This window comes from Microtus ochrogaster, unplaced genomic scaffold (genome assembly GCF_000317375.1).
Source record: "Microtus ochrogaster isolate Prairie Vole_2 unplaced genomic scaffold, MicOch1.0 UNK1, whole genome shotgun sequence".
Lineage (NCBI taxonomy): Eukaryota > Metazoa > Chordata > Mammalia > Rodentia > Cricetidae > Microtus > Microtus ochrogaster.
Window position 1 is genome coordinate 37,854,695 of NW_004949099.1, and position 12,085 is coordinate 37,866,779.

The window sequence follows — 12,085 nt, forward strand, 5'->3', positions numbered from 1 at the left end:
GCTGAGGCAAGGAGATCTCTGTGAATTTGAGGCCAGGCTGGTCTACAGAGATCCAAAGACAGCCAGGGCTACACAGAGGAATGCTGTCTCAACACAACAAAACAAAAAGAAACAAAACTGAGCCTAGCAATCATTTACTTCCCTTATGATTTAAAACAGGAGCTCTCAGTGCCTCAAATCCACGCTGCACTACTGTGTCCTGATGGACAGGAATGGTGCGTGTAGTGTCCATGTCTCCCCCGACCCCCGCCCCGTCCCCCCTCCCTCCCCGCTTCCCAGCAGTTCAAAGCTGTCTTGGCACTTCAGAGCTGTTAATGTTGAATGCAGAAGCAGTGGTCTGGAACCGGCCTCCACAAAAGGAGACAACTAAGTTCCAAGGGAAAAGCTGGGGCATGGGTAGGGGTCAGAGGACAGGTTCAGAACACCAGAAACCAGCACCTTCCGTACACTAGAGGGTCTGGGACAAAAAAGGTTTATTTCAGAAGCAAGAGAGTCAAGCAGCTTGCTTATCTAGGGTGAAGCTGAGAAACAGAGAGTGGTGAACACAGGGAATCCCAGCACTCAGCTGGAGGCAGGAGGACCCTAAATTCAAGGCCGTTCAAGGCTAGCCTGAAATGCACAAGACTCTCAACAATAACTACCCCTAAACAAACAAAAAACAAAAGGACTTTGCCCCTACTGTCCGGCCCAGCGACTGCTAGTTTAAGCAGTAAGAGCAATCTGTCTGTAGTCAGACAGGATGACACCTGTCTTTATTCTTAGCATTCTGGGGACGGAGGCAGGTGGATCTCTGTGAGTCTAGGCCAGCCTGCTCAACACAGGAGTTCCAGGACAGCCAGGGTTACATACAGAGATGCTGTCCAAAACAGAAAAAAAAAAAAAAAGGAAATTCATTCTAAATCCCCAGCTAAAGAACAGCACAGACCCAGTTACCTAGACCCACTAGGCCCTTCAAAGACAGCACTTCACACTCGAGTGAGGGTTCGACCGCCCACCTTCAACTGCACCCCCACCTCTAGGAAGCAAGCAGCGCTTCTAGGCCGACCTCCTGCCATACTTCTTGGGAAATAAAAGGGCCAAAGACCAACAAAGCTAATAGTTTTATGTGTTTTCAATGTGAAAATTCAAGTTCACTACCAACACCTCCCCTTGTGATTCTGAGGTGAAAGGAACAGACTGCACTGCAGGTCCATGAGCGTAGGGACAGTGGTGGTCAGTCTGCAGCCTCACTGTTAGGGCATGGTGGTGCTCAGTACCTACACTGCGGGTCCTTGGGCGTAGGGACAGTGGCGGTCAGTCCTCAGCTCCACTGTTAGGACATGGTGGTGCTCAGTAGGCGCCCATTACTTCTGAGCATGGGCTGAGGTAGGAGCAACCTGCCCAGGGTCTGCCTCCCGGCTGCTAGCCAGGAGTCTGCAAACAGTATCTGGTTCCTTTCACTTTCCAGCACTCGGCTTTAGAGGGGCTGGGGATTAGTCTTCTCCCTGTTAACAAACATCAAAGACAGAAGAGGCCCAGTTCCCGGCATTTTTGTACACAGATTTCTCATAGATTTATTTCTGTGTCACGTTATATATAGACCTATTCATATATACCTTTTTTTAAATATACAATCTATATTCTCTTCCCCACCAAAATCACAAGAAGAGATATAAATCTTTCCAGGATTTCCATTGGGTTTCCTAAGATGATTAGTTAACAAAGAACCATTTCTTAACTTCTCAAAAATAGCTGTTCTCAGGCTCTGGGGTCGCTGAAGCAGTACTCCCAGACCCAAGGAGACAAGGGAGGACAAGAAACAACTGTAGTGTGATGGGTTCTGGGACCAAAGCGTCGGCCACTCCCAGAACTCTAAGGCTGGGATGAAGGTGAAGGACACCCTTCCCCATGGCTTTTCAGATGCAGCCCAATAGGCACAGGGAGGGAGGAGGAACTGCAGATTAGGCATGCAGGAGTAGGCATGGTAGAGAACACCTGTGGGTGGTGAAGAGCCAGCACCCTCCATAGGCCTGCCAACCTGCTCAATGACATGGGAAATGGGCACCAACAGTGTGAGTGAAGATGACAGCAAGCGTGGCAGGAAGAGGAAATGGAACACAGAAGTACCAACCAAACGTGACCTGTACTGGCCTTCTCCCTACAGAGGGTGTGGCTTATGCTTGGGGGTGGAGGAGATGAAAAGTCATGAGCTAGGATTATCAGCTGGCCAGGGGCACAGGAAGGCTCTCTGAGGACTCCTAAGGGGTAGGCAGGTAGGCAGCTGGGACCCCACATTCCCAGGGAAGAAACAAGTCCTTTCAGTTCGACTTGGACCAAATCTTGGCGCTCCCTCGGAGTCTGGCAAGGGGAAGAGAGAGAGAGGGGATGCAAGGGATCCCCTAATTCCTGGAGGACACCCCCACTCCCAACCCCATGCAAATGACTAAAGCAAGTGGAGCAGCCAGGCTGAGGTCCCCAAGGTAAGAGTGAGGTACCCAGAAACAAGCGGCTCCCCGCACGGGCTCACCCCTTGCCCTTTGAGGCTTTCTTGCTGGGCTGGCGCTGGTTGGTGCCAGGAGCTGGTTCTCTCAGCTCTGTCAGGTGCTGCTCAGGATCCTGAGAAGTGGCCGCAGCTGCTGCTGCTGTTGTAACTTTAATGGTTTTTTTAAGGTTGGCAACCTATCAGGATGAAAGGAATGGGGATAGCAAAGCAGGTTCCAGAACCTGACAGGTCCTGATTATCCACATCCCAGCCCCTGTGCACAAGCCAGGAGTCCCTGCCTGCTTACCTCACTCTCGATCTGCTGTTTCAGGCCCAGCTGCTGCTCCTTGTGCTGGTTGGCACGGCTGACTTGCTCCTCGATGCCAGACAGCACAACCTCACAGCCCACGCACCTGTGGGAACCATGGCAGATGAAAGGTGTCAGCAGAAGAGGGCTGTGATCACAGACTCAATAAAGAAACTCAAGAGCAAGCTTCTGAGGGGGACTCGAAACCCTGACCTAAGCTGGGAGCCCTCACCAGGACACCTGGGGAGCAGCTCCGACAGATTCTCATCAGCAAAAACCCTGGAGTTGGATAAGAAACTTGAGTGATACATACAATGTGGGTGGGACTGGGGGTGTTGGAGAAATGGCTCAGTGATAAAGAACATTTATTGTTCTTCCAGAGAACCTGCGTCGATTCCCAGCACCCACACTGGGTGACTCACAACCACCAATTCCAGGGAATCTGACACCTCTGGCCCTGTGAGCACCTGCACTCACCTGCACACCCACCCCTCTACTACACACACACACAGAGCTAAAAATGATAAACTAAAATTCAAACAACAACAAAAAGATGAGGGTAGTAACCACACACGAAACAGGAGTGCCAGCCACGGTGGTGTGCAACGGTGCATGCTTGTAATCTCAATACTGGGAAGAAGAGGCAGAGGATTTTGGGATACATAATATATTTAGATCATAATGTATTTAGACAGGGATACAAAAAAAAAAAAAGGAGACAGAGACCCATAACCCATGGTGCTATGTGCCATTGTACTAAATTCAGCCTATGACAGCGATTAAGCCTCCCATTAAGAAACCTCAAGAGCACCACTCCCAATCCCTTCCCCAATTACTGCCCCAACAATCCTGCCTCTTAGCACCCAGCATCCCTGTCAAGCTTGTTCCCTCGGAAGCCTCTGGAGGAAAGTGCTGGTCTCTTTCTCTCCTCTTGGGCTAACCCTCTGCAGCCCAGCCCAGCGCTCTCCTTCTTGTATAAGGAAGCAGTCAAGGCCTGACAAGTTCTCACCACTCCTGCAGGGTTCGGGCAATGGCACTGAGGTCCTGGCGCTGGATGTCCCGCCCAATACTGTAGTCAACCTCTAGCCGCTGATTGCGCTGATCCAGGGAGCCACGAAGGACATCAGCATACACAGCCTCAATCACAAGGTCTTCCAGTTGGCGCACATTCCGAAGGGCAAGAGCCTCAAGCAACACTGCATATGGGATGCACTGGGGCCAGGAGCAGATGAGGGTTCAAAAGCAGAGAAGGTCTTTCCATAATCCTCTCCTCTTTTCCCCACTTTCCCACAAGGCCGAGTCCCTCCTGCCTTCATCTCCTATCCTTAAACCATTTCCTAGAAAAAGTTAGTTCTAAAGCAAGACGTGGTACCATCCCAAGAACATCAGCAGAAAAGAATACCCTTTTCACTTTCTTTTCTTTTCTGGTATTTTGACACAGGTTCTCATGCTACAGCCCAGGCTGGCTTGGAACTCACTATGTAGTCCAGGCTAGACTTGATCTCACACTAATCCTGCCTCAGCCTCCTAAGTGCTCAGGTGACATGAGACACGACACCAGACTCAAAAAAGACCCTCTTAAAACACATGACAGATGCTCTCCTACTAGCCCTCACCTCCTACAGCACATCCAGAGTATGACATCTTCCTGGTGCCATTTCTTTGGCAGTAGCTAAGGGTATTGTATTACATCAGAGGATCATAGGAGGGGTCTGGAGTTACTGTGCTTAGCACACAGACTTAGTCAAGGCATCCACAACTATGAGCCTGACTCCAGCAAAAATCACCAGGGCTCAATTCTAGTGAGCAAGTGGGAGAGATGACTAGGGAGACATGATGTACTGTGACAAAAGGCCGCGACCACAGGGATACTTCTGAGATACACACGTCTTAGTTTAGCAAACATAAGCCTGGTGCTTGCTTCATGGAACAAGAACCCCATCTCCAGCTCTGAGCCCTAGAACTCTATATGGCGATAAACAGGACGGTGTCCTGGTGGCTAGTTTGACACCAAACACAAGAGATGATAACTTAGAACTCAGGTCCACACTGAGAGACTATCACCCCTAACTGACTGCAGTAATGGAGAATTGGTACTGACCGAGCCAGAGGGAGGTCAATGGCTCTCCCAGGAACAGACAATAGGATGGCAGGCTTCAGGACTGTCACTTACCTTGACTTTGGCAGCCAGAGTGACAACTGAGAGATGTCGAAGCTTATTCTTCTGAGCCTCGGTAAGTGGGGGAAGATTCCTGGCTTCAGCTAGGAAAGGAACAGAAGCCCAAAAGTCTTATTATTAGCAGTTTCTTCCAAGTTTTCTGCACCATCACAATCTTAGGCTGCCCGGCTCACTTATGGCACCCCAGGAGTTTCTTCCAGGTCTCTCCAGAAGCCACCCTTCTCCTGCCCCCACAGCATGACGGCTCCAGCCCCTAGTTACCTAAGTAGTCAGCATAGGTCCCATAGGCAAACACTGTCAGCAGCCGGAAGGTGGAGGCAAAGTCGCTCTCTGCCAACTGCAAGAACATAAGGGAAGTGACAGGAAGGACCTATTTTGAACTCAAGTTGTTGACCCCTTCCTTCAAAAAAAACCTATCCTGGTCCACCAAGAGGCTTTCTCGATGTCTCAAAACATACACCCTTGATCTACGGTCTCACTCACTTCCACCTATAGCCCTTTGACATGCTACACATTGAATTCTTACCCTAAATCAGGATTGAAAACATTCAGTGTTCAGAGGATCACACGCAGACATCAGACATTATAAATTACTCTATTTTGGCCCCCAGAGGTCACAGATTTGTGGCCTGTTCCAGACTGTCCTCAGTGAGAGGGTCATACATCATCCACTAGTGTTTCATACTGCCCCTCACTCACTCTGGTACGCCATCCCTGCAGGCTCTCACTGAACAGTACCTTTTAACAAGGCTACAGCCCCAGCATCTGCTGGCCTACAAGGATGCAGCAGAACCGTGGCCCTTGAAGTAAACGCTTGCTAAATAACCGACTTGCCCATCTTCATCCACTTATCTAATCTCTTTAACTGAATACAAGCTTGAAGGGTAAGCCTGGTAGCTTGCACTTTGCAGAATACTAAACACTGTTAGGCAATTGGGAACTGTTTCCTGAACTTAGTTCACTGTAGATAAAATCAGGAACAAAAGATAGCCAGTTGTCTATGGAACAGCAACCAAAAACCATTACATCCTCCGGTTCAACCATAGGCTTTCTAAAACTCAGCTCGGTTTAGCCACACCCTGCTATCAGCCTCTCAGGACACAGGCTGGCGCCACAGCATAGGCAATCTGTTTGCTCGGTCATTTCTGTGAGTGGTTCTCTGCTGTGTTCAGAGTGATTTACTCATTATCTACCTTAAATGAATTAGTACATGGGACACTTGGGGAGGTAACATGATAATATGTTTATTCTTTCTATTTTTAGGAGATTTTAGACTTTCCCACAATTTTACTTCTGTAACTGTGAAGAACACTTGCTTCTTAGGCTTTTCCTCTCTCTCTCTCTTTCCTCTCAAGAGACAGGGTTTCTCTGTGTAGCTTTAGTGCCTGTCCTGGAACTCACTCTGTAGATCAGGGCTGGCCTTGAACTCACAGAGATCCATCTGCCTCTGCCTCCCAAGTGCTGGGATTGAGGCATGCATCACCACCACCCAGCATAGTTTTTCCTTTTTGCAGTTCTGAGAATTCAACCCATAGAGAGCCTCGCATACTACAGACAAGGCTCTTTCACTGAGCTACATCCCTACTCCTTTTTGAGGTGGAGTCTAAGTTGCCCAGGCTGGCCTAAAATTTGTGATGCCCTTGCCTTAGCACAACAAGTTCTGAAATGAACCCTGAGGTCCCATGCACAGTAAGTAGGCAAGCATTCTATCAGTGGAGTTATGTTCCAGCTTCTTGTCACCATTTTTAAGAGAAAACTGAGCCTTTTAATATGGTTCCTCTGATCAAGGCGACATGATTTTTGTTTTTGTTTTGTTTATTGAGATGGGGCTTCTCTGTGAAACAGCCCGGGCCATCCTAAAACTCACTCCGTAGACCACGCTGGCCTCAAACTCACCTTCCTCTGACTCCTGAGTGCTGGGATTAAAGGTGTGCACCACCACCACCCTGCTGGTGACATTATTAAAAGGTATCACACTGGTGGAAAAGCTGGAACTTACAAGTAGCATTCTGAATGACCTGCTCTTTTGCCTAAAACTTAAAAATCCAACTGGGTGGTGGTGGTGGTACATGACACTCAAGTTTGAGAAGTGTTCCACGTTTTTAAAAACAAAAAATTTAAATTCTGCACAAGGCACAGGCAGGAAGATTGTCACAAGTCCAACGTCAAGCCAGGCGGTGACTGACACTAGTCTAGGGCAGTCAAGTCTTCACAGTGAAACCCCATCACAAAAAGTGTGTGTACAGTGGGAGGGGCATTAAGTTTACAGATCTCCAGTCTCCAAAGAGAAGTGCAAAACCTTTATTTGATTGATGGTTAATTATCAGTACCCTGTTCACCTGCGTGGTTACTGATTACAAAACAGGCCCACGCTAGGAAGAAAATTCGGGCCCAAGGTTCTCCATGGACTCCCCACACAAGCAACCCACCTCTCTAACATTGGGCATATCCAGCAGTTCCCCAAACACGTAGACACCAGGGGCCTCCAGCACCTGATGGATGAGTGTGGCCAGCGCTGCCCCCTTGGCCGACTTGGCCAGGAGCAGAAACTGCTCCTGGTTCTGCCCTGTCACCTTCACCTCCGCACTCATGGCTGCACCGAGGTGCGGGGCTCTGGCTTCAAGTTGTCTGGAGCTGCGAGGAGAGAGGAACGTGAGGCTAAAGGTCCCCGGGCGCTGTCAGGACCGGCTCAGCTCAAGGGCAGGGAACTGCATGCACTCCCGAGGTACTAAGCCACAAATGCACTGAGAAATCAGGTCAAGGGGTCTAAAACTCAGCTCTAGGGTTCCTTAAAGTCCGCCACGCCCACCCTGTCCCCCAATCCGGGGCCTAATCCCAAGCCCCACCACGTGCATCCCATTGAGCCCCAAAACAGAAGAGGCGGTGAGGGAAGCGGTGGCACATGGTGTCCACCCCAACGACGACGCACCCCCAGCTCTGAGCTCGTGTCCTGCACGTGCCCGCAACCACGTGACCTCACCTCCACGCTCCTCACTAGTGGCTCCACCCTCCCTTAAAGCGGCAGCCCCGGAACGGCGGGTCCGCGCCCAAGGCCGGGTCGTACCCTGGAACAGACTGTGGCGGCTACCTAGAAGCCTCGTCTTCCAGCGCAAGGGGCGGGGCGGCCGCACCGTCACCTCCGGCAGCTGCTCCCAGAGTTTCCTGCGGCAGCCCGCAGGGTCGCTCTAGCCGCCCGCGTCTCTGGCCAGCTTCTATGGCCGTACTTCCGCTTTCGGGAGGCGGGTTCCCGGCGGCTGTGGACTGCTTCCGCTTTCCGACGGCCCGGGACGTGGGCTCTTCCGCTCTGTAGATAAGATTTATGGGTGCCAGAGCGGTGCACGCGGGGCGCTGAGGAAACCTCAGCTTGGGGGAGATCCTGGGTCGCGGGCCGCCCGAGTGCTGCAGGAGGGGAGAGGGTGTCACGAAGTCTCTGCGGCGACTTGAGCTACAGTGGCAGGCGAGAAGACGCAATATATACGGAGAGAGAAGGAAAATGTGACGAAATTAGCGGTAGTCATAGTTTGGGTAGTTCAACCACTCGGTTTTTTTTTTCCAAAAAATATTTATTTACTTATTATGCATACAATATTCTCTCTGTGTGCAAGCCTGAAGAGGGCACCAGACCTCATTACAGATGGTTGTGAGTCACCATGTGGTTGCTGGGAATTGAACTCAGGACCTTTGGAAGAGCAGGCAAAATGAAAGTATGTAGTGTTTGGTTGGTAGGTTTTGGGTTTTTTTTTTTTTTTTTCTTTTTTGTTTTTTGAGACAGGGTTTCTCTGTGTAACAGCCCTTGCTGTCCTGGAACTTGCTCTGCAGACCAGGTTGGCCTTGAGTTTACACTGATCTGCCTGCCTCTGTTTCCCAAGTGCTGGGATTAAAGGGAAGTGAGTAGGTTTTGTTTGTGGTTTTTTTTTTTTTTTTTTTTTTTTTTTTTTTTTTTTTTTGAGACAGGGTTTCTCTGTAGCTTTGGTGCCCGTCCCGGAACTAGCTCTTGTAGACCAGGCTGGCCTCGAACTCCCAGAGATCTGCCTGCCTCTGCCTCCCGAGTGCTGGGATTAAAGGCGTGTGCCGCCACCACCACCCAGCAAGTAAGTAGTTTTTTAAAGAAAAGAACCCCACATATTTATCTCCAGATAATATTATGGGATCTTTATTTATTTTTTTTTTTTGAGGGTCTCACTTTGTAGCTCTGACTATCCTGAAACTCATTATGTAGAGTGGGCTATCCTCTAACTCACAGAAACCCACCGGCTTTTGCCTCCGTAGTGCTGAGATTAAAGTTGTGTAACTACACATGGGTATTACAAAAATTTTAAACTACTATTGTGATAGCTATACAGACAGAAACAGATCAACTACAGTGTTTGGGTGAACGATGACAATGATATGGACCAAGCAGAAGCAGTAGAAATGAATAGCCAGACTCTGAATTTAAAAGTGGAGGGAACATTATTTGCAAGTGGATTAGATGCAAGGTGTAAAAGAAAAAGAGTTTTAAGAATGATATCATGGGGGTTGGAGATATGGCTCAGTGGTTAAGAGCACTCTCTGTTCTCTGGGTTCTGTCCCAGCACCAATATGACAGCAGAGCTGTCTAACTCCAGTTCCAGAGGGTCTTGATGCCTCCTTGCTGTAGGACAATAGTCTGTACCCTGTCACTTGTATTTTAAATAAATGGTGATTGGCCAGTAGCTAGGCAGGAAGTATAGGCGGAGCAACAAGAATTCGGGGAAGAGGGACGTTTCAGTCTGCAGTCGTCACCCAGACACAGAGCAAACAAGAAGTGACTGCTTCGCCGAAAAAGGTACCAAGCCACGTGGCAAACACAGACAAGAATTATGGGTTAATATAAGTTATAAGAGTTAATAAGAAGCCTGAGCTAATAGGCCAATCAGTTTATGATTAATGTAGACCTCTGTGTGTTTCTTTGGGACTTGATGACTGCGGGAACCAGGCAGGACAGAAAACTCAGTCAACACTCCCCCCTCTGGGGCTGGAGAGATGGCTCAGAGGTTAAGAGCACTGGATGCTCTTTCCAGAGGTCCTGAGTTCAATTCCGAGCAACCACATAGTGGCTTACAACCATCTGTATTGAGATTTGGCACCCTGTTCTTACGTGCGGGCATACATCGAGGCAGAATGTTGTATAAATAAATAAATCTTTAAAAAAAAACACTCCCTCCTCTGGCCTCCACAGGCACCACGTGCACATGATGTACATATACACACATAATGTACATACGTGCACTTGATATACATACACACACACGCACATGGTATACATACACACATGCAGGCAAAATACTAATACACGTGCAATTTTTTTTTTCTTCAGGACAAGGTTTTTCTGTTTAGCCTTAGCTGTCCTGGAACTTGCTCTGTAGACCAGGCTGGCCTGGTCTCATAAAATTTTTTTAAAGATTTATTATGTATACTGTGTTCTACCTGCACACCAGAAGAGGGCACCAGATCTCATTACAGATGGTTGTGAGTAAGCATGTTGTTGCTGGAAATTGAACTCAGGTCCTCTGGAAGAGCAGCCACTGCTCTTAACCTCTGAGCCATCTCCCCAGCCCTTATACAATTTTGTGTGTGTGTGTGTGTGTGTGTATAACAGTATAACAGCCCGGCTGTCCAGGAACTCATTTGGTAGATCAGGCTGGCTTAAATCTTATAGATCAACTTGCCTCTGCCTCCAAGTTCTGGGATTTAAAGCATTTACTACCACACCAACCTAAAACCTTAAAAAGAAAATGACATTACAGTCAGAATTACACCTATAAATCCAAGAGTTGGGAGACTGAAAAAGGATTACAAGTTCAGAAAGAAAAATCCAAAATAATAACGTAAAGTAAATTGTACAAAATTTTAAAATTGTGCCTCATGGACTGCAGAGGGTGGTTCAGCCATTAAAGGTTAGGCTGACACCTAAAAAGAGTGCAGATCATTTAAATTTTATAAAAAAATTTCCAGAAATATTTTGATAAAATCAAAGATCAAATTAGATTAGAAACTATTGTAAGTCAGTATCACTTATTAACTGATACCAAAGCTATCAGCAAAATATGAATCCTGAGTGTGAAAACTGGAGGTATCAGGACTGTCTGAAGCCAGACATGATGACTCATGCCTATCATACCAACATTCGTCAAGGTACTATTGTTCTGAGTTCATGGCCAGCCTATGGTGTGAGATGATGTGGGATTCCCATCTGTATGCTGTGAACACCATTGGTTAATAAAGAAGCTACTTTGGACCTATTATAGCACAGCCAATAACCACTTAGGGTAAGTGGGAATTCCAATCAGATAGAGGAGGAGAGAGTAGGCGGAGCCAGAGAGAAGCCAGGTAGCCACTTCAGGAGACACTGGATGGAACCTTACCAGCAGGCTACAAATTGTGTCGATACACAGATTAATAGAAATGTGTTAATTTAAGATATAAGAGCTAGCCAATAAGAAGTGTGAGCTAATAGGCCAAGCAGTGTTGTAATAATACAGCTTCTGTGTGATTATTCTGGGTCTGGGTGGCCGAGAACAAACGAGCAGCCTCCGTCTACAAAGGTACGTGGAAATAAATAGAAAGTCAAGAATATTTTAAACTTACATTTCCTTGTGCATGTGTGAGCGCACATGTACCACAATGGATTTGTACAAGTTAGACAACAGCTTTCAGTAGCTGGTTCTCTCCTTCCACCATGTGCTTAGACTCAACTCGTCAGGCTTGGCACCAAGTGCCTTTATCCACTGAGCCGTCTCACTTGTTCCCAAGGAGATATTCTGAAAGAGGACCGAGATAGAAGCACTAGCTTTATCAGATACCAAGGCATTTACTATGACATACAAGCCCGAAGTATAGTTCGGTGGTAGACTGCATGCTTAACATATGTGAGGGCCTAGTTCAGTCTCCAGTACAAAAAGAGAAAGCATTGCTGGGTGGTGGTGGTGCATACCTTCAATCCCAACACTCGGGAGGCTAATGTAGTCTACAGAGCCAATTCCAGGACAGTCAGGGCTACACAGAGAGACCCTGTCTCGAAAGCAACAACAAAAAAAGCATACTGTTTATACTCATAAAGACAGATGGACACTGGATCATAGTAGCCCAGATCAGATCCACAAATATAGATGACTTT

At 47.9% G+C, this 12,085-nt stretch overlaps 1 protein-coding gene across 4 annotated transcripts; it reads right to left on the reverse strand.

Annotated features, from left to right (window-relative positions):
- Positions 1–1,085: 1,085 nt before the first annotated feature.
- On the reverse strand, positions 1,086–11,635 carry Cops7a (COP9 signalosome subunit 7A). 4 transcript variants are annotated; one of them, XM_005365214.3, is made up of 9 exons: positions 11,557–11,635; positions 8,036–8,392; positions 7,377–7,581; positions 5,209–5,284; positions 4,942–5,030; positions 3,778–3,980; positions 2,769–2,874; positions 2,507–2,658; positions 1,528–2,337 (listed from the first exon to the last, which is right to left on the reverse strand). In XM_005365214.3, exons 1-9 carry the CDS (start codon positions 11,568–11,570, stop codon positions 2,298–2,300), a joined length of 1,242 nt encoding a protein of 413 aa, XP_005365271.2. In that variant the 5' UTR covers positions 11,571–11,635; the 3' UTR covers positions 1,528–2,297. The 4 variants fall into 4 exon arrangements, with proteins under 4 accessions (XP_005365272.1, XP_005365271.2, XP_005365269.1 ...); XM_005365215.3 differs by lacking the exons at positions 1,528–2,337; positions 11,557–11,635 and adding an exon at positions 1,086–1,484; XM_005365212.2 differs by lacking the exon at positions 11,557–11,635 and having other exon boundaries at positions 8,012–8,112.
- Between the last annotated feature and the right edge of the window lie 450 nt (positions 11,636–12,085).